This window comes from Tinamus guttatus, unplaced genomic scaffold (assembly GCF_059628265.1).
Source record: "Tinamus guttatus ecotype Peru unplaced genomic scaffold, ASM5962826v1 Tinamus_guttatus_pri_ptg000616l, whole genome shotgun sequence".
Taxonomy (NCBI): Eukaryota; Metazoa; Chordata; class Aves; order Tinamiformes; family Tinamidae; genus Tinamus; species Tinamus guttatus.
In genome coordinates, this window is record NW_028289150.1 from 213,793 (window position 1) to 237,057 (window position 23,265).

At 59.9% G+C, this 23,265-nt stretch overlaps 1 protein-coding gene across 1 annotated transcript in view; it reads right to left on the reverse strand.

The window, feature by feature from the left end:
• LOC148592377 (uncharacterized) overlaps window positions 1-18,779 on the reverse strand; it is a 74,705-nt gene extending 55,926 nt beyond the window's left edge. The window contains exons 1-3 of the mRNA XM_088535112.1: window positions 18,771-18,779; window positions 16,639-18,258; window positions 15,944-16,468 (exon numbers count right to left, since the gene is read on the reverse strand). Of these exons, the coding sequence (XP_088391238.1) occupies window positions 15,944-16,468; window positions 16,639-18,258; window positions 18,771-18,779 (2,154 nt within the window). The remainder of the gene's footprint in view (window positions 1-15,943; window positions 16,469-16,638; window positions 18,259-18,770) is intronic.
• Window positions 18,780-23,265: the final 4,486 nt, after the last annotated feature.

The window sequence follows — 23,265 nt, forward strand, 5'->3', positions numbered from 1 at the left end:
ATATTTATATACACACACACACTCAGCTTTGATTTAAATTTCTTCTGCAAGTGCATTTTGCTGCATTTATTGCATGCATGTAACCTGTGCACATTGCATTTCTTTGCCACTTCACTTGCTCATTGCCATTTCTGTCAATGCCCCATTACAAATGGGCTGCTAAAGGGTCACTTCAGAAGGTCTACTTTTTATAAATCTGTTTCTACTTGTAGTTTAGTTTATAATGACTTTTTTTCTTTCATTGCACTGTTTTATCAAAAACTTAACCTTTAAGTTTTGTTATTTCCATATCCAAACTTACTGATTTTAATTTAAAGATCTCCACTGAGAAGTATAAAAAGATATATGTACATATCCTTCAAAGAAAAGTCATAAACCCAACATGGTACTCTTACCCTCTTGTCACTTTGTGTCCTGAAAAAAGCTACTGTGTGTGTTTCCCTTGTACTATGCATTGAGAAAAGACACTTGAAACTGCTTTCTGGAGTTATAAACGGTGAAATATCACTTTCTGCCATTTTATTTCATTTTATAGAATCATCATCGTCAGAAGAAGCTGAGGTTTGTGATGCTGAGGGAGGTGAGGATCCTCAGATGTGTCACGAATGCAGGCAGAGGAAAACTGTTGTATGCTACGAAGTTCCTTTGGAAAGTAGCTTATAAGCACTGTAGAGTAATTGATGGGCCAATGGTCTTCAGCCAAAGGCTGAAGGGTTGGTATAAAAACCCAACCAGGGTTGGGTATTCATATAACCTTCACACATCTTAACCCACCAATCCTGGAGCGTCAGCATCCCCGTGACAAATCCTGGATCTCCTCTGCTTCACCAGCAGTTCCTCAGTCCTAGTTTTGCAATCTTCAACAGGTTCCCTTCATGAACCTTTTATCCTATATATTCCCACACCCAAAGTCTTATGTGAATTCTATGCCCCTGTCCCCTCAAGGTCCTGCTGTGTTCCATTAGTCTTGCATTCTTCATTCCACGCATGTCCTCGGTTCTCTATGTTTCCCTCCCCTGTCCTCTGTATCCCTAATCCCACATGCCCCCTGTGTCCCTGATACCATCTGTGCCCAATCTCCCATGTGTCCCTCATGCCCCAGGTGTCCACCCAATACCCCGTGGCCCCCAATGCCTTGTGTCCCCCCGCGTCCCTGCACTGTCCCCGACCAAGGTGACGCACCTGCAGCACGAGGAGGCAGCGCAGACAGCCCGGCCACTCGGCACGGCGGGTGCCCAGCAGCAGCCGCCGCAGGAAAAAAGGCAACAGGGGGCTGTGCCCCCTGTGCACCCACCACCACCACCTCCACCGCCTGGAGCACCTCTGTCCTGCGCTGGCAGCTCTGGGGCAACGAGGGCACCACTCAGGACATGCAGGGGACGCTTGGGGTCCCCTTTGGGCCCAGAGCAGGGTCACGGGGGAACCCAGCGGTTCTCATGTTGGGTTGGGAGTGGGCACCCAAAGTGGCTCCCACTGTGTGCGGGGGGGTACCAGGTTGGGGGAGCCCACTGGGGATCCCATGGAGCGTTGGGGCATGTTGGGGTGGGTGGGGTCACCCAATGGGGTCATGGGGACCATGGGCACACAAAACATGGCACAGGGGGGACCTGGGGACCAGGAGCACCCCAACAATGACATGGAGGGGACATGGGCAACATGGGCACCCCAGGCCTGGCACAGAGGAGACATGGAAACTACTGAGGGTGACTGGAGTAATCCTGGGGACCCAGCGGTGACACTCACTGGTGCTGGATGCGGGTGAGGACGTCCGAGAGCTCGGCCTGCACCTTGGCAGCAGCCACCAGTGGCTTCTTCTGCTCCTGCAGCAGGTCCCCAACAAGCTGGGGACAGACAGGGGTGGTTGTGCAGAGGGGTCAGCATGTGCCCAGCAGGGTCCCCGTGTCCCCCTGCTCCCAGCAGGACCTGGGGGTGCCCCGACGCTCACCTGACCCTGCCGCTCGGCCGTCTCTACCACAACGATGCTCTCGGGAAGGGCTGTCTCACACCCAGAGCGGCTTGAGCTGCTCAGGGAGCACCTGGCGGGAGCCCTGTGGGGGCCCCAACATGCTCAGCATCCGCGGGGGCACCCAGGAAGGTGGGGACAACCGGGAAGTCAGCGCTGGTGGCTCCCAGGGTGTCCCCACACTGTGCCCACACTGGTGTCACCACCCCACGGACCACCATAGTGCCCATGGCTGGGACAGGGGAAACTCGGGCTGTCCCTGTCTTGTTACAGACCCACTGCTCCAATCCCTGCTGTGACGTCCTGCATCCCTGGCGTGTCTCCTTCCCCGGCAAGTCACTGAATGTCCTGCATGTCTCTAACTTGCCATGTGTCCTCGATGCACCATATGTCCACCCAATGCTCCATATGTCCCCCAATGTTCTCTGTGACCCACCAACGTCCCACATGTCCCTGATACTCCACGCGTCCCCAGTGCCCCATGTCCCCCCTATCTCCCATGTGTCCCTAATGTCCTGTGTCCCTAATGCTCCACATGTCCCTCATGCTCTGGCTGTCCCCTGATGTCCTGTGTCCCCCGATTCCCCATGTGTCTGCCCATGCCCTGGGTGTCCCTAATGTGCTATGTACCTGGTGGCAAACGTGTTCCCAAGCTCTGTGTGGCCCCAAATATCCTGTGAACCCCTGATGTTCTGTCCCCCTGATGGCCCATGTGCCCCACATCATCCTTGTGCACCCAGTGTCTCGTGTTCCTTATGACCCAAATTCTCCTCATTTCCTATGTATCCCTAATATGCTCTGTGCCTCATGTCCTCCATATCCCCAATGCTCTGTACATGCCATCATGGCCTCTGTCCTGACAATGCTCCATGTGTCCACACGTGTCTTGTGTCCTCTTATGTCCCGTACTCTCCATTAGCTCTTGTTTCTCTCAATGCCCTGCATGTTCCCAGATCTCCTATGTCTCCTCCTGTTCCCCATCTTTCTCCAATTCCCCATGTGTCCCCAAAGGCTTGTGTGCCTTCTATGCCCTTGTCCCCTCGATGCCCTGATGTGTTCCTAATGTCCTGCACTCTTCATGCCACGCATGTCCCCAGATCTCTAGGTTTCCCTCCCTGCCCTCTGTCTCCCTGATCCCACATGTCCCCAGTCCCCTCTGTGTCCCTGACCATGTGCTCCCAATCTCCCATGTGTCCGTCATGCCCCTTGTGTCCACCCAATATCCCATGGCCCCCAATGTCTTGTGTCCCCCCACGTCCCTGCACTGTCCCCAACCAAGGTGACGCACCTGCAGCACGAGGAGGCAGCGCAGACAGCCCGGCCACTCGGCACGGCGGGTGCCCAGCAGCAGCCGCCGCAGGAAACAAGGCAACAGGGGGCTGTGCCCCCCTGTGCACCCACCACCACCACCTCCACCGCCTGGAGCACCTCTGTCCTGCGCTGGCAGCTCTGGGGCATCGAGGGCACCACTCAGGACACGAAGGGGCCTGAGATGACCCCTGTCCTGAGATGCAAAATCCCCCCAACCCCACAGATCCCTTCTTGCTTCCTCGACAGGGAGCCCCAAGCCCTCTTGGGAACCCAGTTTCCCCCCTTTCTCCTGCACTCCAAAATCCCTCATCCACTCGGGGACCCCAAATCCCACTTTAGGGACCCCAAATTTCTCCTGCAACCCCAATGTCCCCACACCTCAGGAGCCAAGGACCCCAACTCAACCCATATCCCCCCTCTACCCCAAACCCCAGCCTCGGTTGCCTGGCACCCTCCACCCCAGCTTGCCCCTTACCTGGCTGATGTCAGCTCCTCTTGGCTGCTTTTCACTTGGGTCTTCAACTTTTCGGGGATTCCTCCAGAATCCATGAGCTTTTTATGGTCCTGGTCCTCCTCCTGCAGCCTGTGCAGGGAAAGGTCACTGGGGGGGTTAGGGCACTCAGTTGGGGCACCCCAATATGGGGGGGAAATTACGCATCCCCATTTGGGGAGAAAAGGGAGCTGGGGGCACCCAAACCTGGGGCGGTGAGTCCAGAATACCCCAATATTATGGGTGAAATTCTCTAGGGCACCCCAATATTGTTGGTTTGTTTGTTTTGAGGGAGAAATATTGGGTAGGGTCTCAAAAAACTAGGAGCGACTCCAATATGTGTGTGGCGGGGGGGAATTTGGGGCACCCACATACTTGTCAAAAGGGTCAGGGCACCCCAACTTCTGAATGAAGGCAGCTGGGAGCATCCCCAATACTGGGGGATTCCAGGGAACCCCAATACTGGCAGCCAGGGGTGCTTTGGGCACCCCAATGTTGGGGGGATCTGGGGCACCCCAGTATTTTGGGTGAAGGGAGCTGTGGGCACCTGCACTACAGGGAGGGGTCTGGGAGATGTCGGGGGCACCTCAGTATTGGCCGTGCAAGTAGCTGGGGCCCAACAATACCTGGGCTGAAGGGAGTCTGGGGCACCCCCAATACTGGGGAGGGCTCTGGGACACCCCAATATCCAGTGTAAATGGAGCAGGGGGCAGATGCATATTAGGAGGAGCCTGGCAGAAGTTGGGGACACCCTAACACTAGGGGTGTACAGAGTGGGGGGGATCACCAATGCTGGGGGGGTCTGTGGCACCCCACAACTGAGGGGAAAGGGAACTGGGGGGCACCCTCAAAACTGGAGGGCTCTGCGGTAACCCAGGACAGGGGTGAAAAGAGTTGAGGGAACCACCAGAACTGGGGGGGTCTGGCAACAATACTGGGGTCTCTGGGGACTCCTAATATTAGGGATGAAGGTTTCTGGTGGCATCCTATTACAGAGGTGGCCCAGGGTAGCCCAAAATTGTGGATGAAGGGATTTGGGAGCAACCCAAACCTGAGTGGGAAGTGGGGCAATTCCCTCCCATATCAGGAGATGGAACCTGGGGAACTCCATTATGGGAGGGTCTCACCCTTCTATTGGGTTAAAGGGAGCTGGGGGAACCCCGATACTGGGGGAGTCTGAGCTACCCCAATATGGGAGGAAGGCATTAGAGGGCAGCCCAGCACTTAGAAGATCCTGGGGCACCCCAGTACTGGGGGGAGGCAGATGGGAGGCACCTCAATAGTGAGGGGAGTCTGGGGTACCCCAGAATGTTGGATAAAGGGGAACCTCATATTGGGGGGGAGATGAGCATCCTGATATCCATATTAAAAGGTGCTGGGGGTCCTAGGGCACCCAATATTAGATGTGAAGGGATTGGGGCACCTCAGTATTGGGGGTGAAGGGATTTGGGGGCACTGCAATCCTGAGGAGGAACTGGGACACCCCAATATTGGCTGAAAATGTGGCTTGGGGCACCCCAATCCTGGGCAGGGTCTGGGAAAGGTTGGGGGGAACTAAATACTGTGGGGGTGAAGGGAGGTGGATTCACCCCAATACCAGGGGTGTCTGGGAGAGGTTGGGGACACCTTAATAGTGGGAGTAGAGGGAGCTGGGGGGTGTTTGGGACCATCTGCAGAGCCCCATTTTCCACAGGGAGCCTGGGGGCCCAGGGCCACCCATGGGTGCCTGGGGGGACACCCTACCTCACCCAACACTTTGAAGTGTCTCAGCAAGGCCAACAATTTCTGTTTGATGTTGGGCTGCTGTTGCGGAGAGCGGGTAGGTCAGGGCAGAGGCAGGGGCACCCTGGGGACCCAGCACCGCTGGGGACATCCTGGGCACAATTCTAGGACCTGTCACCCTGGCACGTGGGGGAGCATCCTGGGTACTGCCCCCAGCTCCTCCTGCGGCACCCACAACACCCAAGGCTGCAGCAGGACCCTCCGGGCACCCTGTCACCTCCACCCTGGAGAGGCACCTGCTCACCTGGGTCCAAGCAGAGCCTGGGAGCGTCCTCCTCCTCTTCTTCACTTTCTGCAGCTCCTCTTTCTTGTAGAAAAGGTCCTGGGGGACAGTGTGACAGGGTGGCACCATCGGGGGCACCTGTGGGTGCCGTGCAGGCAGTGGGACACCTGTCAAGCACCCACCTGCCGTGCAGAGCATCGTCGCTGCCCTCCTGCTCCAAGCAGATGCTCTCCTCCTCTGAACAGTTGTCCATGTCAGCAGAGTGGTCTTGGGGCACCCATGGGTGAGCACCTGGCTGGGCTGCCCACCCCGGGGATGCTCCCGTGCCCCTTTTCGGCGGGTGCTGCCCCTGCTGGGGGAGCTGCCCCATGCCCTTGGCCATCCCCATTCCTTGCCCTTCCCCTCTGACTCCAGTGGTGTCAGCGGGGACTCGGGGCACCCGTGGGTGCCTCGGGGGCCTCACCTGGCATCCTGCTCTTGTCCTTGTGGTCCATGCGCCGCTTGAGACTTCATCCGAATCTCGGTGTGGGGCACTGCCACGTTCTGCGCGAGCACCTGCAAACCTTGGGCGCTGGGCACCCAGGAGCTCCACGCTCGCCTCCGGCCTCCCGCATGCACCACGGACCTGGGTGTCTGCAAGCTCGCTGCTCACTCTGGACACCCGCAGGCACCCGAGGACCCCTGGGCACACACCCAAGGGCCCAGGCATCCGGGCGCCCGCATGAACCCAAGGGCCCAGGCTTGCAGGTACTGGCCTGCAGGCACACTGGGGACAGGCACCCGCACGCACCCAGGTGTCCCAGCACCCGCACGCACCCCAGGCACCGGGGCACCAGCCTGAGGACACCCGAGGGGCGCACGCGCTGGGGCAGCCGGCAGGCACCCGCCGGCACGTGGGCACCCAGGGGTGCAGGGCACTCGGGACACACGGCCCCGCAGGGACAATGTGGGCACCCCTGCCCTGAAGGCTGCAGGGGCTCGGGCACGAGCTCTGGACATCCAGGCTGCACGGGGGAGGCTGCTGTGGGTGAAGGGGCCAGGGGAAGGGCGGCTGGAGGGTCCCGGGCGCCTGTGGCAGGAGGGATTGGGGGCTGTTGCGGGGAGCGAGGGGCGCTGGGGGCAGGAGCTGTGTGGGTGAAGGGTGCTGGGGTGAGGGCCAGGCGGGGAAGGGTCCTGGGCACCGGAGTCTGTGGGTGAAGGGGGCTGGGGGCAGCTCAAGGGGGAGGGGTCCTGGACGGGGGCTGGGAGGGAAGTGTCCTGGGGGTGGGGGGTCCTGGCAACAGGGCCCTGCGGCTGCTGGGGGGAGGATCAGGCTGGGGAAAGGGAACCCAAGGGTCAACAGTCCTGGGGGTGGGGGCACAAGGGGGAAGGCTCATAGGGCCTATGGATCAACTGTGCTGGGGGGGGACCACAGGGGATGGGCACTGAGGACAAGGACACCCAGGGGAACCGTTCTGCAGGTGGGAGCCCGTGGGTGGTGGCTCCGGGAGGGGAGGAACTGAGCAGATGGGGACCCCCTGGCTGAAGTGTTCAGTGGGTCGGGGCCCTATGGAAGAAAGGTCCGGGGAGCCGGGACCCACGGGGAAAGTGCTCGGGAGGTGAGGGCCCATGGGGGAAGGGGCCGCGAGGTTGGGGCCCATGGGGGAAGGGTCCAGGGAAGCGGGGCCCGCGGATAAAGGGTCCAGGGAAACAGGGCCCATGGGTAAAGGGTCTAGGGAAGCGGGGCCCAGGAATAAATGGTCCAGGGAAGCAGGGCCCACGGATAAAGGGTCCAGGGAAGCGCGGTCCATGGGTAAAGGGTCTAGGGAAGCGGGGTCCACGGGTAAAGGGTCTAGGGAAGTGGGGTCCACGGGCAAAGTGTTCGGGATGTGAAAGTCCATGAGTGAAGGGCCCAGGGTAGGGGGACCTACGGATGAAGGACCCAGGGGATGGGGGCCCATGGATGAAGTGTTCAGGGCCTGGAGCCCTATGAATAAAAGGTGGAGGGGCCTGGGGTCTTCGTGTGCTGTATCCACGAGGTTGGGGCCCATGGGGGAAGGGTCCAGAGGTTTGGGCCCTTTGGAAGGGCTCAGGGAACCGGGCCCCAGGGGTGAGGGCTTCAGGACGCGGGGGTCTACGAATGAAGGGTTCTGGGAACCAGGGCCCAGGGGTGAAGGCTTCAGGAGGCGGGGGTCTACGAATGAAGGGTTCAGGGAATCGGGACCCAGGGGTGACGGGCTCCATAGGTGGGGGTCGATGGATAAAGGGACGTGGAGGTGGGAGCCCATGGGGGAAGGGTCCAGGTGATGGGGCCCTATGGGAGAAGCATGCAGGGGATCAGGGCCCATGGGGAAAGGGCTCAGGAGGTGGGGGTTGATGGGGGAAGGGGCCAGGAGGTGGAGGCCCACGGGTGAAGGGTTCAGGGGAGGGGACCCTTCCGAGGACGGGTGCAGGGAAGAAGGGTCCAGGGACGACGTGTTCAAGAGTTGGGGGTCTACGAATGAAGGGGTCAGGGAACCAGGGACCACGGGTCATGGGTGAAGGGAAACGGGGCCCACAGGGGAAGTATTTGGGAGGTGGGGGCCCACGGGGTAAGGGTGCTGATGGGGGGGGACCCTTAGTGATGGGTATGGGAGTTTTGCGCCCGTGAGAATTGGGTCCTGCAGGTTGGGGAATACAAGTTGTGGGGTCTGGGGTCTGGGGTCCACGGGGGATCGTTACTGGGGGTGGGGGCCCACGGGTGAAGGGTCCAGGGCAGGGGGCACTACGGAAGGAGGACCCAGGGAAGCAGGGCCCATGAGTGAAGGGTTTGACAGTTGGGAGCCCATGGGGAAAGGGGCCGGGAGGCGGGGGTGCATGAATGAAGGGTCGAGGGGAACAGGGTCTTCGGGTAAAGCATCCTGCAGGTTGGGGCCTTCGGGTGAAGGGTTCAGGGGAGGGGACCCTTCCGAGGACGGGTGCAGGGAAGAAGGGTCCAGGGACGACGTGTTCGAGAGTTGGGGGTCTATGAATGAAGGGGTCAGGGAACCAGGGACCACGGGTGTTGGGTTCCATATGTGGGGGTGGATGGATAAAGGGATGTAGAGGTGGGAACCCATGGGGGAAAGAGCCGGGTGATGGGGCCCTATAGGAGAAGGGTGCAGGGGACCAGGTCCCATGGGGAATGTTTTCTGGTGGTGGGGGTTGTTGGGGGAAGGGGCCGGGAGGTGGGGGCCCACGGGTGAAGGGTTTAGGAAAACAGGGACCACAGGGGAAGTATTTGGGAGGTGGGGGCCCACGGGGTAAGGGTGCTGATGGGGGGGGACCCTTGGTGATGGGTGCTGTAGTTTTGCACCCGTGAGAATTGGGTCCTGCAGGTTGGGGAACACCGGCTGTGGGGTCTGGGATCTGGGGTCCACGGGGGATGGTTACTGGGGGCAGGGGCCCATGGGTGAAGGGTCCAGGGCCGGGGGCACTACGGAAGGAGGACCCAGGGAAGCAGGGCCCATGGGTGAAGGGTTTGACAGTTGGGGGACCATGGGGAAAGGGGCCGGGAGGTGGGGGTCCAGAAATGAAGGGTGCCGAGTACCAGGGCCCACGGGTGATGGGTTGCATAGGTGGGGGTCTATGGGCTCCTGGGAATGGGGGTCCATGTTTGAAGTGGTCCTGGGGGGGCCGTCCCATGGATGAAGGGTCCCCTGGGCCTAGCCGTGGGCCTGAAGCAGCCTGATGTTTAGAGCAGGCGGCTGAGGGATCCTGGGGACTTGTTCCCACGGGTGAATGGTCACTGGGACATTGGCCTGGGGTGGGGGGTCTTGTGGGTGGGGGTTCTATAACGATACACACATAGTCAGATGTTTTGGGGATGAAGGGGCCTGGGGTTGGGAGCCCAAGGTTGAGGTGCCCAGGTGGGACGTGTCCCTGAGTGGGGGGCCCTGGTGTTGAGGGCCCGAAGGTGACGGGTCCAGCTGGTTGGGACCCAGCAGGGAGGGCTCGTGGTGCAGGTGGCCCCACAGCAAGGGCTCCTCGTGCTGGGACCCCCAGGGTGGCAGGTCCCGGTGGCAGCGCCCCAGGGGCACTGGGTGCCGGGGGCCGCAGGGCGAGGGGCGCCGTGCGCGGGGGCACCTGTGCGGGGGCTCGCGGGGCCGCGGGCCCCGTCTGCAGCTGCAGCTCCAGCGTGGGGGGGGCGCTGGGCCCCACGGCCCCCTCCAGCTCCTTGGAGCGCAGCACCCGCGGGGAGCCCTGTGCCGGGCTCGGTGTCACCAGGAGGCACCCAGCAGTGCAGGGGGGCAGGGCCCCCTTCCCCCTGGAGCCCCAGCCACTCCATGGAGTTTCCCTCCTGCCCCAGGAGCCCCTGGCAGCTCTCCAGACTCACTGGAACCCCCAGCTGCACCACAGGGCACTTATGGGATCCCCTCCAGACCCATGTCTGCACCCCAGGGCAACCACTGGAGCCCCAGGTGGCTTGGGACCTGCCTGCACCCTGGGGCAGCCTGGGAACCCCACAGACCCACTGGGATCCCCCTATTGCACCTTGGGGAATCCTTGGTCTTGCCCAGACTTCTTGGTACTCCCACCTGCCCCTGGAGCTCCATGGGACCCCCAGACCCTTTCCGACCCCCTGTGGCACCACAGGACACTCTGGGGATCCCCAGTCCCTTGCAACCTACTGCCTGCACCCTGGAGCACACAGGGGACTCCACCAGATCCTTTGGGACCCCCTGTTGCAGCACAAGGCACCTTTGCCCCCCTGCAGCCCTCTTGTCACTCCCAGGCCTGCACCCTGAGACACCCTTGTTGCCCTCCAGACCCATTGGGACCCCCCACCAGGTACCCTGGGACTCCCTTGCTCACCCAGACCCTTTGGGACTCCCCTGCTGCACCCTGGGGCACCCATGGAACGCCCAGAGACCTATCAGAACCCCCTGCCTGAACCTTGCGGCACTCATGGGACCCCAACAAACCCCTTGGGATTCCCCTCTTGCACCACAGGGCACCTTTGGAACCCTCCGCCTGCTACAGATGACTCATAACCCCCTGCCTGCATTCTGGGCACCCTTGACCTGCCCCCCTGCCCCACACACACCCATTGGGACCCACTCTAGCACCCTGGGCACCCTTGGAACCTCCCAGACACACTGAGATCCCCCTGCCTGCATCCCAGGCCACCATTACCCATTGGGATCCCCATGTTGCACCATGGCAACGCCAGGCCCCTTGGAACCCCCATGTTGGACCCTGGGACACTCATGGGATCCCCAGATCCCTTGGAATCCCTATATCGTAAACTGGGGTACCCACGGGACACTGCTGACCCCTTGGGACACCCCAGCCTACACCCTGAGGCACCCATGGGCCCCACCAGACCCTTTGCGGCTCCTGTTGCACTCTGGGGCATCCTTGGGGCTCCCAGACCCCTTGGGTCCATCCTGCCCATGCTCGGGGGTACCACTGTGCCCCTCAAGACCTGTTGGGACCCCCTGTGTGCACCCTGGAGGACCCGTGGTCCCTTTGGACCCTTTGGGACCCCCCCGTTGCACCATAGGGAACCACTGAAATCCCCACTCCCACCCCAGACCACTTGGGACACCCTTGTTGCATCCTGGGATCTCCCCAGGCCCATTTAAACCCCCATGTGGTACCCTGGGGCACCCACGGGACACCATCCCCCCAACTCCTTGTGACACCCACGTTGCACCCTTGGAATCCCCTTGGGACCCTCCTGCCTGCAGCCTGGGGCACCCCTGGGCCCCTCCAGGCCCCTCGGAATCCCCCTCTTGCACCATAGGGCGTCTTGGGAAGCCCCTGGAACCATTTCCCAACCCCTGCCTGCACCCTGGGACAGGACCCTTGTGCCCTTTGGACCCCGCAGTGCTCTGGGACCCTCGCCAAAAGCCCCGACGATCCATCCCATTGGTACCCCCTCCCACCAGCTCTGCCCTGCGACAGCGATGGGACCCCCCAGACCTCAAGTGCCAGGGGCCCCTTCGGCACCTTCCCCACAGACCTCTTTGAGCCCCCCAGATACCCTGGTGTCCCCCCCGGGGGTAGGAACCCTTTGGTCCCAGCTCTCCCACCAACAGGACCCCCTTGGGTCTCACCTGGGGCTCGGCAGTGGTGGCGTCGGGGTTCTTGACCACTCTGCGCACAATCCGCAGCCTCTTCAGGAAGGCTCTGAAGAACCTGGGGAGGATGGGGGGGGCAGTCAACGGACAGAGCGGGGCCCCGAAGCCTGGGCCCATTCCCGTAATCCCAGCAGGAGAGATGGGGACCCCGGGCAGGGCGCGCACGAGCACACGTGTGTGCTGCAAGCAGGTGTCATGGGCATGTGCACGAGCACCAGCGTGTCTCACACACGGGTGACGTGACGGTGATCACAGGCACTCATGTGTCTCACACACGGGTGACGTGACCATATGCATGAGAACACGTGTCCTGCACATGCAGGACGCGAGTGTGCTGACGAGCACACACGTGTCACAGGAGGCACGGGTGGCCGTGAAGACTCGCACGCCTGGGGTGCATCTCCCGTGTGCAGCGCACACACTCGCCAGCTCGCAGGCACCACGCGCACGGATGGCCGGGCTCACGCGCAGCCCCGGGGCCACGCGGGCCCCTGCCACGAGTTGGCAGGAGCGGGCGCAGCGCACACGCACACACGGGCGCGGGCACTTCCGAGCACGTGCACACCCGAGCACACGCGCGTCCCCGTGCTCGCTTACACACACGCACTTGTGCGCAGGCATCTCTCCGTGTCTGCAGACAGGCGGGTGTGTTTGTGGGGCCGTGTCACATGGGGAGGGGACGCTGGGAGGACAATAGTGGCAGGTCCCTGCACCCCAGGGCAGGGTGGACAGTGACAGGGACCAGGGGTGGGGGTAGATGGGGACTGGTGGGACCCTGCACTCAAGGGCGGGGGGGACACGGCCCCCACAGGAAGAGGCACTGGGGGGAAGAGACACCCGGGGTGTCTGGCACTCAAAGCAGGGGGGTACCCGGCCCCAAGGGGGCGGCTCTGGGGGTGCCACGGGGGACGGCAGCACCCAGCGGGGCCCAGCGGGGCCGGCACCTGCGGGGCCGCTCACCTCGGCACGCAGCCGGCCGAGCTCCGCTTCCCCATGGCGGCCGCGCGCAGCTCCCTGGCACCAGGCGCCGCCGCTCCCGGGGGACCGCGCCAGGCCGGGCTGGGCCAGGCGGTTGCAGCTGCGGGGCCGCCGCCTGCCGGACCGGCCCGCCGGGGCCGCGCGCTCCTCCGCCGCCTGCCACGCGCTCCCGCACAGCCCAACGGCCGCTGCCCACAACAGCCAGCAACGGCCCCAGCCTCCGGCTGCGAGGCCGCGGGGCCCCGGCCGGCCCCTCGCGCCTCTGGCCGCCTCCAGCCGCCGCCTCCCGCGCTCCCGAGCGCCTCTGGCCGCACGGGGATCGCGCAGGGATCGGTCGTGCGGGACTCGCGCCGCCCGCAGCCGCCGCCGCCCGCCGCGCGCCTCGCTGCGGCCCCGGGGCCGCCGCCGCCTGCAGCCGCCGCTGCCCAACGGCCGCGTCACACGCTGGCCCCGCCCACGGCACGCGCCGCCACGCCCCCAGCCTCCCGCCGCGCGCTCATTGGCTGCTTCTGCCGCTGCCCCGCCCACCTGCCAGCAGCAGTACCTGCCCCGCCCCCGGGCCCCGCCGCCGCCACCTGATTGGCTGCGGATTAATGAATATTCGATAACATCGGTAACATTGGAGCCCAGCGCTGTGGCTGGTGCCAGCAGGGGACGATCCTCTGTGGGCTGGAAATGTCCCACTGCAGAAGCCTCTGCTCCCGCCACGGAAGAGGACAGGACACCTGCCCAGGAGCAGGAAGTTGGTTCGTTTCCTCCTGCTCCTCGGGCTCTTCACGGGGAGTTAATCCATGCACCAAATGCCCATGGAGAAGCTCCTGGGATGCAGCGGGATTCAGTTCCCTCCTCTGTGCTCCGCAAGTTCACAGGAGGTTTCCCCTTGACTAAATTTTATGTCTCTCTGCATAGGAGCTTCTTGTCTAAGCTCATAATCCACAGGGATGGAGAGAGGGTGGCGGCTGGACACACACAGACACCTTTGGACTTTTGAAGGGACAGAGTGGTGGTGGGGTTGTGTTTCCATGTGTTTCCTGAGTAAAGCAGGACAAGGCAATGGGCAGCCTTACGCCAGACTTAGCCTCCAGAAAAACATTAAGTTTGTGTCTTTCTTCTGAAGCTGGGGTCAACAGTACACCAATGCACCCAAGGGATTGCAGCATGAAAGGGCCTCTGCTCTGCCTGTGCGCTCTGTGGGCTCCAGGGGAGGAGGTCAGAGGCCCAGCGTGGTCTTTCAGGGACCAAGGGCTGCATTCGGGGTTCATGTCCCTGGGAGCACTGCCATGGGAGGTGCAGAATGGTCTCTGCATTGAATGCCTGGGGCTGTCGCACAGGTGACAGTGCTGATGACAGATGCCCATCCTTGTGGAAGGGAACCTGAGGCTCCAGGATGCCTAGGGGTGGCAGTGAGTGCAGTCTCACCAAACACGAGGCAGCCCATGGTAGAGTCCCCCAAAGACCGCGCAGCAAATGCAGGCATGCCTGGGGAAAGGAGGGCTCGGCAGTCCCTGGAGAAGCAGGGGGGACCCAGGAGGCGCAGGGAAGGAGAACTGGAGAGTGATTCATGCACTCGCAGTGAAACACCACAGGCCGGTGCTAACGCACACCTGAAAACATCTCCTGCTCTTGCAAGAGCCCAGGGGTCACTCTGAGAACCATTCAAAAGCCTGGACACGTGCCAGCCGTGCCAGTCGTGAGCAGCCCTGTTTGGCCAGGTCTGCTCCCCACCCCAGCCACCAAGGCCAGTGCGGAGTCAGGAGTCACCCATGGCCTTAGGGCCCCACAGCCCCACTAGTCTTTTCATGGAGATTTTCTGACAACAACTGACAAGGGGAGAAAAACCTTCTGAGGGGTTTATTTGGAGTTGACAATGGCTGTTGCCACCTAGGGCTTGTGTGGGCACATGGCTGCTATGGGGCATGACACAGCAGCCTCTCTGTAGCCCCCAGGACACAGTGTCCATCGCTCTGCACCAGCCCCGCTCCAGGGATCCTGCCGGGCTCTTTCACCTGCGCCGCTCCTCTTGCTGCCCCGCGATGCAGCGGCAGCAGAACGCTCTGCTCAGAGCCCGAAGTGCCGTCCTGAGCCGTGAGCGCCATCGCCGGGGAGCCGCGATGTCCGGAAGGGCAGCGGTGCCTGCGGTGGGAAGCAGAGCTGTGGGCAACGGGCTGCACGGGCGCAGGGCTGCACCTGCCTGTCCCTGCCGCCGAGGGCTTCCCAAGGGGCTGTGGCCTCAGCACAGCAGCCCCCGAGCACTTCCTGCTGCCGGCCCCGGTGCCGCTCGCTGTCCCAGAGAGACCCGCCGTCCCCAGCAGGGCTCTCCACTCGGGTACGTACCTGGCTCAGTGTCTGCCGTGGGGCTGCAGGAGGATGAGGACTTCTCCTCTTGGGGCTCCGAGGCCTCCTGCATGGACAGAGCAAGAACACGCACCCGTCGGCCATCAGCTGCTGCTGATCAGGGTACCGGTGCCCCTGGTTACACAGGGTCAAAGGGTTCGGGGCTGGGGGAGGCTTCCCGGGGCTGTGCGTCCCACGGGAAGGGACCTGCGGCTGGCACGGCAATGGGACACGGCTCGTTGCGGGGCCACAGCAGCAGGGCTGGGCAGGGGCCGTGATGCACAGGGGAACAGAGGCAGATGGGGGCGTGTGTGGCACAAGGGGGTTCGTGCACTGTGTGCGGAGGGGGCTGCTGCTGGGGCTGCCCCTTCCCTCCTCGCTGGGCATCCAGGCCCCAGGGCTGAACGTGGTGCAGGGGTGGAGGGGATGTCAGCCCTGCACCTTTGGCACTTGGAAATGGAGAGGACCCATCATCTCCCCATGGCAGACCACACAGGGCAAATGGCTGGGGGTGGCAGTGGGGCACCGTGGACAGGGGGATCCCTTGGGATGGGGCAGCTCTGGGCATCCCCTCTGCACCCCCCCTCACACAGCCCACATAGGAGCTCCCTTGGGTCGTGGGGACAGGGGAGGCGCTGCTTGCTCACCTGGGGAGCGGGGCCTGCAGCCAGGAGAGAAGCTCCTGGTGTCCTTTCCTGCAGCAGGGCTTCCTTGGGAGATGCACTGCTGCTAATCTCATCCCAGGGTTCTTCAGCTAAGGCAGAGGCCTCTGGTGCGACTTCATCAAGAAGCGATGGCAAGGAAGGCACTTTATCTCCTGAATTCTGCGGATCACTGGGTGCAGGGAAAGCCTCTGGTTCTGTTGTTGCTGATGTTTCCGGAAAGGTGTTGGGCAAAGCAGGTACTGCTGCCTCAGCAACTCTGAGCACTGCTGGCTCAACAGAGGGGCTCTCCACTTCACCAGATCCCTCTCTGGTAGCCTCTGTTTCCTTGATGTCAGGTGAGCAGGGCACATTCTGGAGGTCCGTCTCCCTTTCCTCAAATAGGCTGCGGAGGCTGGGTCTGACCCAGGGCAGGGAGCTGCTTTCCTCCAACTCCTGCCCTTGCAGAATCTCTTCATCCTCAAGATCATCGCTCCACTGTGCTCTCTCATCTAGGCCGCTATTTTCTACTTTCCCCTTCTGCACAGGGCCATGAGCATAGAGCCGCTCCAGCACCTCCCACTTGGTCTTGGCGCCCTTCAGGAGCTCCACCTGCGTGATCTCTGGTTTCCACAGGTTGTGGAAGGAGTTTCTGGCAAGGAGCTAGGAGAAGAGAGGTAGAATTTGTGAAGGGAGCTTCTTTTCCCAACAGGAAAAGTCTCTTGGGGGTTTTTCTGCAAGTGCTGGGACAACCCGGCTGTCACAGTGTGGCACTGGGGCTGGCCCCAGCACCGGGAGGGCTCCCACCTGGCCCAGCCCTCCCTTGCACTCACCTCCTTGGGTCTCACATTGAGGGATCCTGATGCTGACAGGGAGAAATGCTCCCCATGGCCCTCCTCTTCCTCGCCCTGGCTCTCCTGCAGGCTCTGCTCCTTCTTCAGGAAAGTGACTTCCCGGATCCGTGCCAAGCTCTGCCCCGTGCGGGCCAGGCAGCTCCTGTCGAGCTCCTCCAGCGCCTCCGTCTTGACGCTGAGCACCCCCAGGTACCGCGCGGTGTTGTCTTCGTGCACACGCAGCGGCCTTCCTTGCACGTGGCAGGTGATGCCCACAGGCTGTTGTTTCGGGTCCTGCCCTGCTGGTGCTCGTCGTGGTGTCCCTGTCCCACCATCCTTGCCTGGGGAAGCTGGTGTCCCAGCCCTGCTGACCTCCCTTTCTTCCCCATGAGTGCAGGGATAAGGCCCTTCCTCAGCTGCAGGGGCTCTTCCTTGGTCACACTCCATGGTCTGGAGCAGCCACGAGCTTGCCTGTGTGCCTTGATCGACGGTGTGTGCCAAGGCATCAGGCTGTGCTGGCTGCTGGCTGGCTCCAGGGCTCGCATCATCAGGATGGCTTAAGGGGGCAGACCCCAGCCCCACGCCTGCCTCCTCCAGACCCACAGCAGGAGGTGTGGGGCCATGTGGGACAGGCCCCTGGCTCTCAGATCTCAGTTCTGCGCCAGTTTCTCCATCAACGCTCTGAACGAGGCTGACAGGCTCAGGCGAGAAGGGCGATGGGGATTCCAGTGGGGCCATTTCACTGCAGCACCCGGCAGTGACGTCTTGTGCAGAGCTGGCTGGCAGCACTGCAATGGAGGAGCTGCTGAGTCCAGCCTCCTCCGAAACACCTTCAGCTGCCATCGCACCCTGCTCGGGATCATCCGGGGCAGAAGAGGCCGCTGCTTCTTGAGGATTCTCCATCGCAGGCACTTGCCCTTCAGGAGGAATGCTCTGTGCTCTCAGGAAAAAGGAGGAGCTTCCCAAGAGCTGCTGGCTTTTCAGGGATAGACTCATCCTCTCATCATCCCCTTGAAATATCCTGCCTTCTCCCACTGATGATGTTGAAGACTCAGGCCTGGATTGAGGCAGGAACTGCACATGCTCTTGATTTACCTGGATGAGAGCACTAGTTTCTTGCTGGGGTCTTTGAAGTGGAGGCAGGGCAAGACGCGATGGCTTGAGCTTCTGCTCTTCCCTTCTCTTCCCTGAGTCCAGAGCCACCCCAGCACCAGGAACAGGTGAGAAGCGTTCCCTGGCAGCAGCTTTGCTGGAATTTGCAGCCACCCTCTCCAAAGCCATGTTCATTCTGTCCAGGACTTTCCTGGCCACCTCTTCCTTGTCCAGGGCAAAGGCCCTGCCTTTGGGTGAAGACCTGCAGGACGTTTCCAGAGCAGGCAGCTTGGTGTGACTTGCAGATCCTGCTGGTTTCACTGCAGAGTCCTCCAAGCCTCCCTGTGTCTGCCAAGCTGCCTTGGCTGGGAGAGGTGGGAAGCTGGGCACGTCTGATGTCCCCGCTTTTCCAGGAACCCTGCCAAGACGTGTCCTGCTGGGTCCTAAAGAACTCTTCCTTACAGGGCCGGTGGAGGGATGCAGATCTTGCACTGTGCAGAAGACATCACTGGCCTTGTCCTCCACCGCCTGCAATCGAAGCCCACCACACAGGCCAGATTACTTTTCCTTTTCCCTCCCTCCATGCTTCCCAGATGGATGCTTGGCTGTCACCGCCGCTCAGCTCTGTACCTGTGCGATGCCATGTTGGGAGCAGCGTGAGCCCTGAGGGCTGGGCAGCGGCGACAGCCAGTCCCTTCGGTGGGACGAAGCTGGGGTCCGTCTGCGCTGCACTGGTGCAGGCAGCTCCTGCTGGCCCACCTGTGGGGAGAAGGAGGCCTGTGATGGGGACACTTGTGTTGGTACGAGCAGCTCCTAAGCACAGGAAACCCCAGCGTCGTGTCGAAGGGAACCTCCTGGCTGAGCAAAATCCGGCTGAGCTTGGCCTGGACCTGTTTTCTGCCCTCAGCACAGAGCTCATGGGGTTCATGTGGGCCTTGGGGCATCCAGATCATGGAATCATTATGTTTGGGAAAGATTTTCAAAACCATCAAGGCCAACTGTAAGCCCTTCAGCACCACACCTGCTATACATATCCCTACATGCCTCATCTACACGTTTCTTGAACACTGCCAGGAACAGTGACTCCACCACCGCCCTGGGCAGCCTCTTCCAATGCTTTACAATTCTTCCCATGTGGAAAGTTTTCCTAGTATCTAACCAGTTCCTCTCCTGGTGCAACCTGAAGCCATTTCTTCTTTTCCTATCAGTATGTTAGAGATCAGCCTCCCCTCACTGCACCCTCCTTTCAGGTAGTTGTAGAGAGCAATAAGGTCACCCCTGAGCCTCTCTTCTCCATACTAAATAACCCCAGCTCCCTCAGCCGCTCCTCATAAGGTCTGTGCTCCAGACCCTTCACCAACTTTGTTGCCCTTTGGAAATATTCCAGCACCTCAACGTTTTTCCCATGCCCAAATCTGAATACAGTATTCAAGGTGCGTCCTCACTGGCACTGAGTACAGTGGGAGGGTGTCGGTCAGACTGCTTTTCCCACGCCCAGGAATACAAGTCCCCTCACTGGAGGAGCTCCTGCCCCACTATCGTGACCCAGGGCTCCTTCCTCGCCATCCTCGTGCTCTCCATGTGGGTCCTGGCCCTGCCTCCCACCTCTCCCTCCAGCCTCACCACTCACCTCACTCGTGCAGTCTTGTGCACTGGAATTCCTTTCCGTGGATGAGGAGCAGGAATTACCCTGCTGTTCCTTCTCCATGTCTAGGAACCTCTCTGAGGACCTCTTGCACGGGCACCAAGGGGAGTTGCTCCCTGCTGGTTGCGCCGCTCTCCTCAGAGTGAAGACCCCAGCAGGGACACGGTCACCTTGGGGACTGCCCCATCACAGTGGCCTGGGGGTGTGATGCCACCCCCATCACAAAGCCCTGGGAGTCGCCATGGGGACACCAGGCACCTCCTCTCCCCACTCCTGAGCAGGTCCCTGGGGTGCAGGACGAGTTGTCCTCTCCACAGCTCTGCGCTCCCCGGGCCTTGCAGAGGCTGCCCCTCGTCAGGCGCTCCATAGCAGACACCCACCATGAGGCCACCCCCGTCCTCGCCCCTGTGCTCTCGATTGCCTCTTGGTTCACCCCAAGGCAGAGCTCCCTGCATCCCGCTGCTCCCTCCCTGAGCTTCTCTTTCCCACATCACCCCGTGGCTATTCCTTGCCATCCCAGGCCATCACTTCCTCACTCTTTTTGGAGTCCTCCTCCTCCCCGAGTTGCTCCCACTTTGAGGCTCTCCTCACCAGCGTGGCCACCTGCTCGACCATCAGGTCAGCACATGGGAACAGCCGCGTTTTGCACCCCCCCAGCTCCATGTGACACCAATCCCAACCGGCCACCAGGAAAAGACAAAACACTTGGGACTCTTGTGCTTAGGTTCCCAACGTGGGCTTGTTTCTGCCCACACTCATTTACCACCCCCGAAATTCCTGCCCTGTGGGTGCAGCACTGAGTGGCAAGAGTGGAGAGGGAGTTAATACCATTTATTAATTGCAATCAATATGTAAAGAAATTGTTCTTGTCCCCATCTAGTTGCCCTGCCTAGCTAAGAGACATTAGCTATCATCTTAATATGTAAGAAATCATTTTCGGTTTTATTGGTATGTACAGGGTTTTTAACAAGGTTCTAGAAGGGGAAATGCGTGGGAAGAATATGGCAAGTGTAGGAGAACAGTTAAAGGAAGGGAAAGAAGGGAACGCATGGAAAAATTACTAAAAGCATAGGGAAAAGTGCGAAAGTGTGGCAAATGAGCGCAAGAGTTGGAAAATAATAGATGGCAAATGTAAGCTTTGGAAAAGAAATTGAAATGGCGGGAAGAGGTGCAAAAATATTTTGAGAAGTGTCCAGATCATGGAAAACAGGGAAAAACATGGGTAAGGAACGATAGTGTAGGAATATGGTCAAAAGTGTGGGAATGGTTACAAAAGTGGAAAGAGTGTGAAGTGATGGGAAAAAAGGAAAGCGCAAGAACACCAAGAGCTCAGTAATATCGAGAACACATGGGAAAAGAAGGAGAGGTTGGGTAAAAGATGGAAGGGTAGGAAAATCTTCACAAGTGTGGGAAAATGGTCACAAGCATGGGAGGGAATAATTGTGAAAGAGAAGGAAAAAAAGTCAAAGTGTGGGAAAACTATCAAAGTAGTGGAAAATGTGAGAAAAATGTGGGAAGAAGTGGCAAAGTGCAAGAATACTAGTGAAAATGAATCTGTGGGGAAAACAACCAAAGCAGGAGAAAAACAGACCGTGTGTGAAGCCTTGTGGAAGGGTCCAGGGTCCCCCACATCTCCAGTGTGCCCTTGCCCTCAGAAGGCGTCTGCCTCCATGGAGGAGGGACGCTCTTGCCTTCTTGTCACCGCCAGGTGCCTGCAATGTGCCCCTGCTCTGCTGCCTGTTGCTGAGGGTCCCCAAGGCAGCCCCACTGTCTGCAGACCCCTCTCCTACCATGGAGCAGGCCTGCCTGCGCGGTGCCTGGAGACCCCAGCAAGGCTGCGCTTAGAGGTGAAGGTGTCACTGTCCTCGGTGAAAGTCTGATTGGGGCCAAGGTCAGGAAACGACAAGAGACAACAAGGACAAGCAGCAGCAAAGGGAATTTCAAGAGAGTTTAAGGACAAACTAATAATAATTTTTGTAGCTGAGCAGCACTGGGACAGGAGCCAGGAGTTTTCCCTGGTGAAACCACCTACCAACCTGATACAAGAGTAAAGTTAGCCCTTCCCAGAGCAACCTGGTTGCCTTCCACCTCAAGAGGAATGCCTGTGTGCAAAAGGACAAAGCAGGGGATTTTGTGAACTCTCGCTTTAGCAAGGGCATTGGAAAGGTTTCTTATAGTCTCCTTCTAGTCGAATTGTGAACTGATCTGCAGAGTGGACCATAAAGCAGGTGGATGGAGTATCAGGCTCACTGAAAACAGTGATCAGCAGTGCAGTGCTGCCAAGCGGCAGCTGGCTATTAGTGGCATCCCTCAGTGATCAGCATGTGGGACAGAATGGCTTCATCATAATATCGAGTTAGTGAAGAAGTCCCTGGATGTGGGCAGCCTGTGATTTGGCAGCCTGAGGTCACCTTTAGCCCATTTCCTCTTCATTTCCTCTAGAGGTGTGAAGAGTTTCTGGGGAGGGAGTGATAGAAGGTGTTAAGGGTGCAGCGACTAGAGCAGAGACCTTGGGGTGATGTGCCTCTCCCATTTCTGAAGCACGCTTGACTGTAGATAAGGAGGACTAGGCCTAAGGCAGTGGTGGCATCCAGTTGTTTGGACGCTGTCAGGAAACCACTGCAAAGGGTCCTGGTTTTCCTATAGGTGCCCTGCTGTATCTACTAGAGACATGGGGTTGTGCTGGACACCCCAGGCAGCCCACCTGTCCCTGTGGGCCTGTTTTGGTGTCACTGAGTCAGGTGCCTGCACTGATCGACATCAAGTGCTTGCAGTGTCTGCATGTGCCTCAGCTGCCTAGTCGAGGAGCTCTAGTGGCAGTGGGCATCCGGTGTCCTTTCATGTCAACAACTCCCTACCTGGTCCCCAGTTCACGCTCTTGACGGAAGTAGGTGCATGCCTTCAAGCACCTCGCTCGCTTTCAGTGTCACCATGTGCTTGTGTGTGAGCAACTGGCTTTCTTCCTCCATACCGAGTGATATTAAAGGGCGCATAGAGCAGGATCTTGCCTGCACACAGCCTTGCTGTGCTCCCTTCTGCCTGCACAAGGGGAATCCCACCTCCTGGGTGCTTTGGTAGAGCACATGGGAAGGATCTGAATTCGCCTCCAGCCCAGGGACTCCTAGGCCAGCCTGAAAAGCCCAGCCTGGCTCATCTGAGTCAATACCTGAACTCTGGGAAAATGAGCTCTCTTCTTGTCCCCATCTAGGTGTCCTGCTCACCCAAGAGATGCCAATAGGGTGTTCCAGAGTGGGATGTTTCCACCTCTTGCAAATAACCGTCCTCTGATGAGACCAGCTGCAATGCTGGCATCAAGCTTCCTTCAGTGCTTAGACAGGGACCACTGTTGATTATTTCAGTCTATTCCAGTGCACGTTCCCCAGGAGGAAGGAGCACGAGGGATGGAGAAATTCATGAGTCCAGCTGGGCCTCTGCTCCCAAGCAGGTGTGCCGGATGGGCTCGGGATTCAGCAATAAAATCACATCTGATGAGACAGACTTACTGACACTGATGCCTTTAATCAAAGCAACATAGCTACAAGTACAAAGGAATAGGAAACAGTTACTTACTGAATAACACTTGCCAGCAGAACTATGAGACCACACATTTCTCCAAGAGAGCGGAGTGGAGAGGCTGGCAGGCTCTCAGTTATAGCGGGCATCCCTGCAGGAGACAACGTTCACCTCGATGTTGGGAGTCTCCATCCCACCGGAGTCTGCCCTCATGTTTTATTCCTGGGGCATCCTGTCACGTAAGGCCAGTACATGCCAGGAGGCTGCCCAGGGGTGGGCAAATCTCCACCTTCCTGTCATAGAATGCTTCTAAGACTGTGCACGCGCACATTCCAGAAGGGGGTCTCATTCCTCAATGTGGTGGTCCCGCTTTCCTT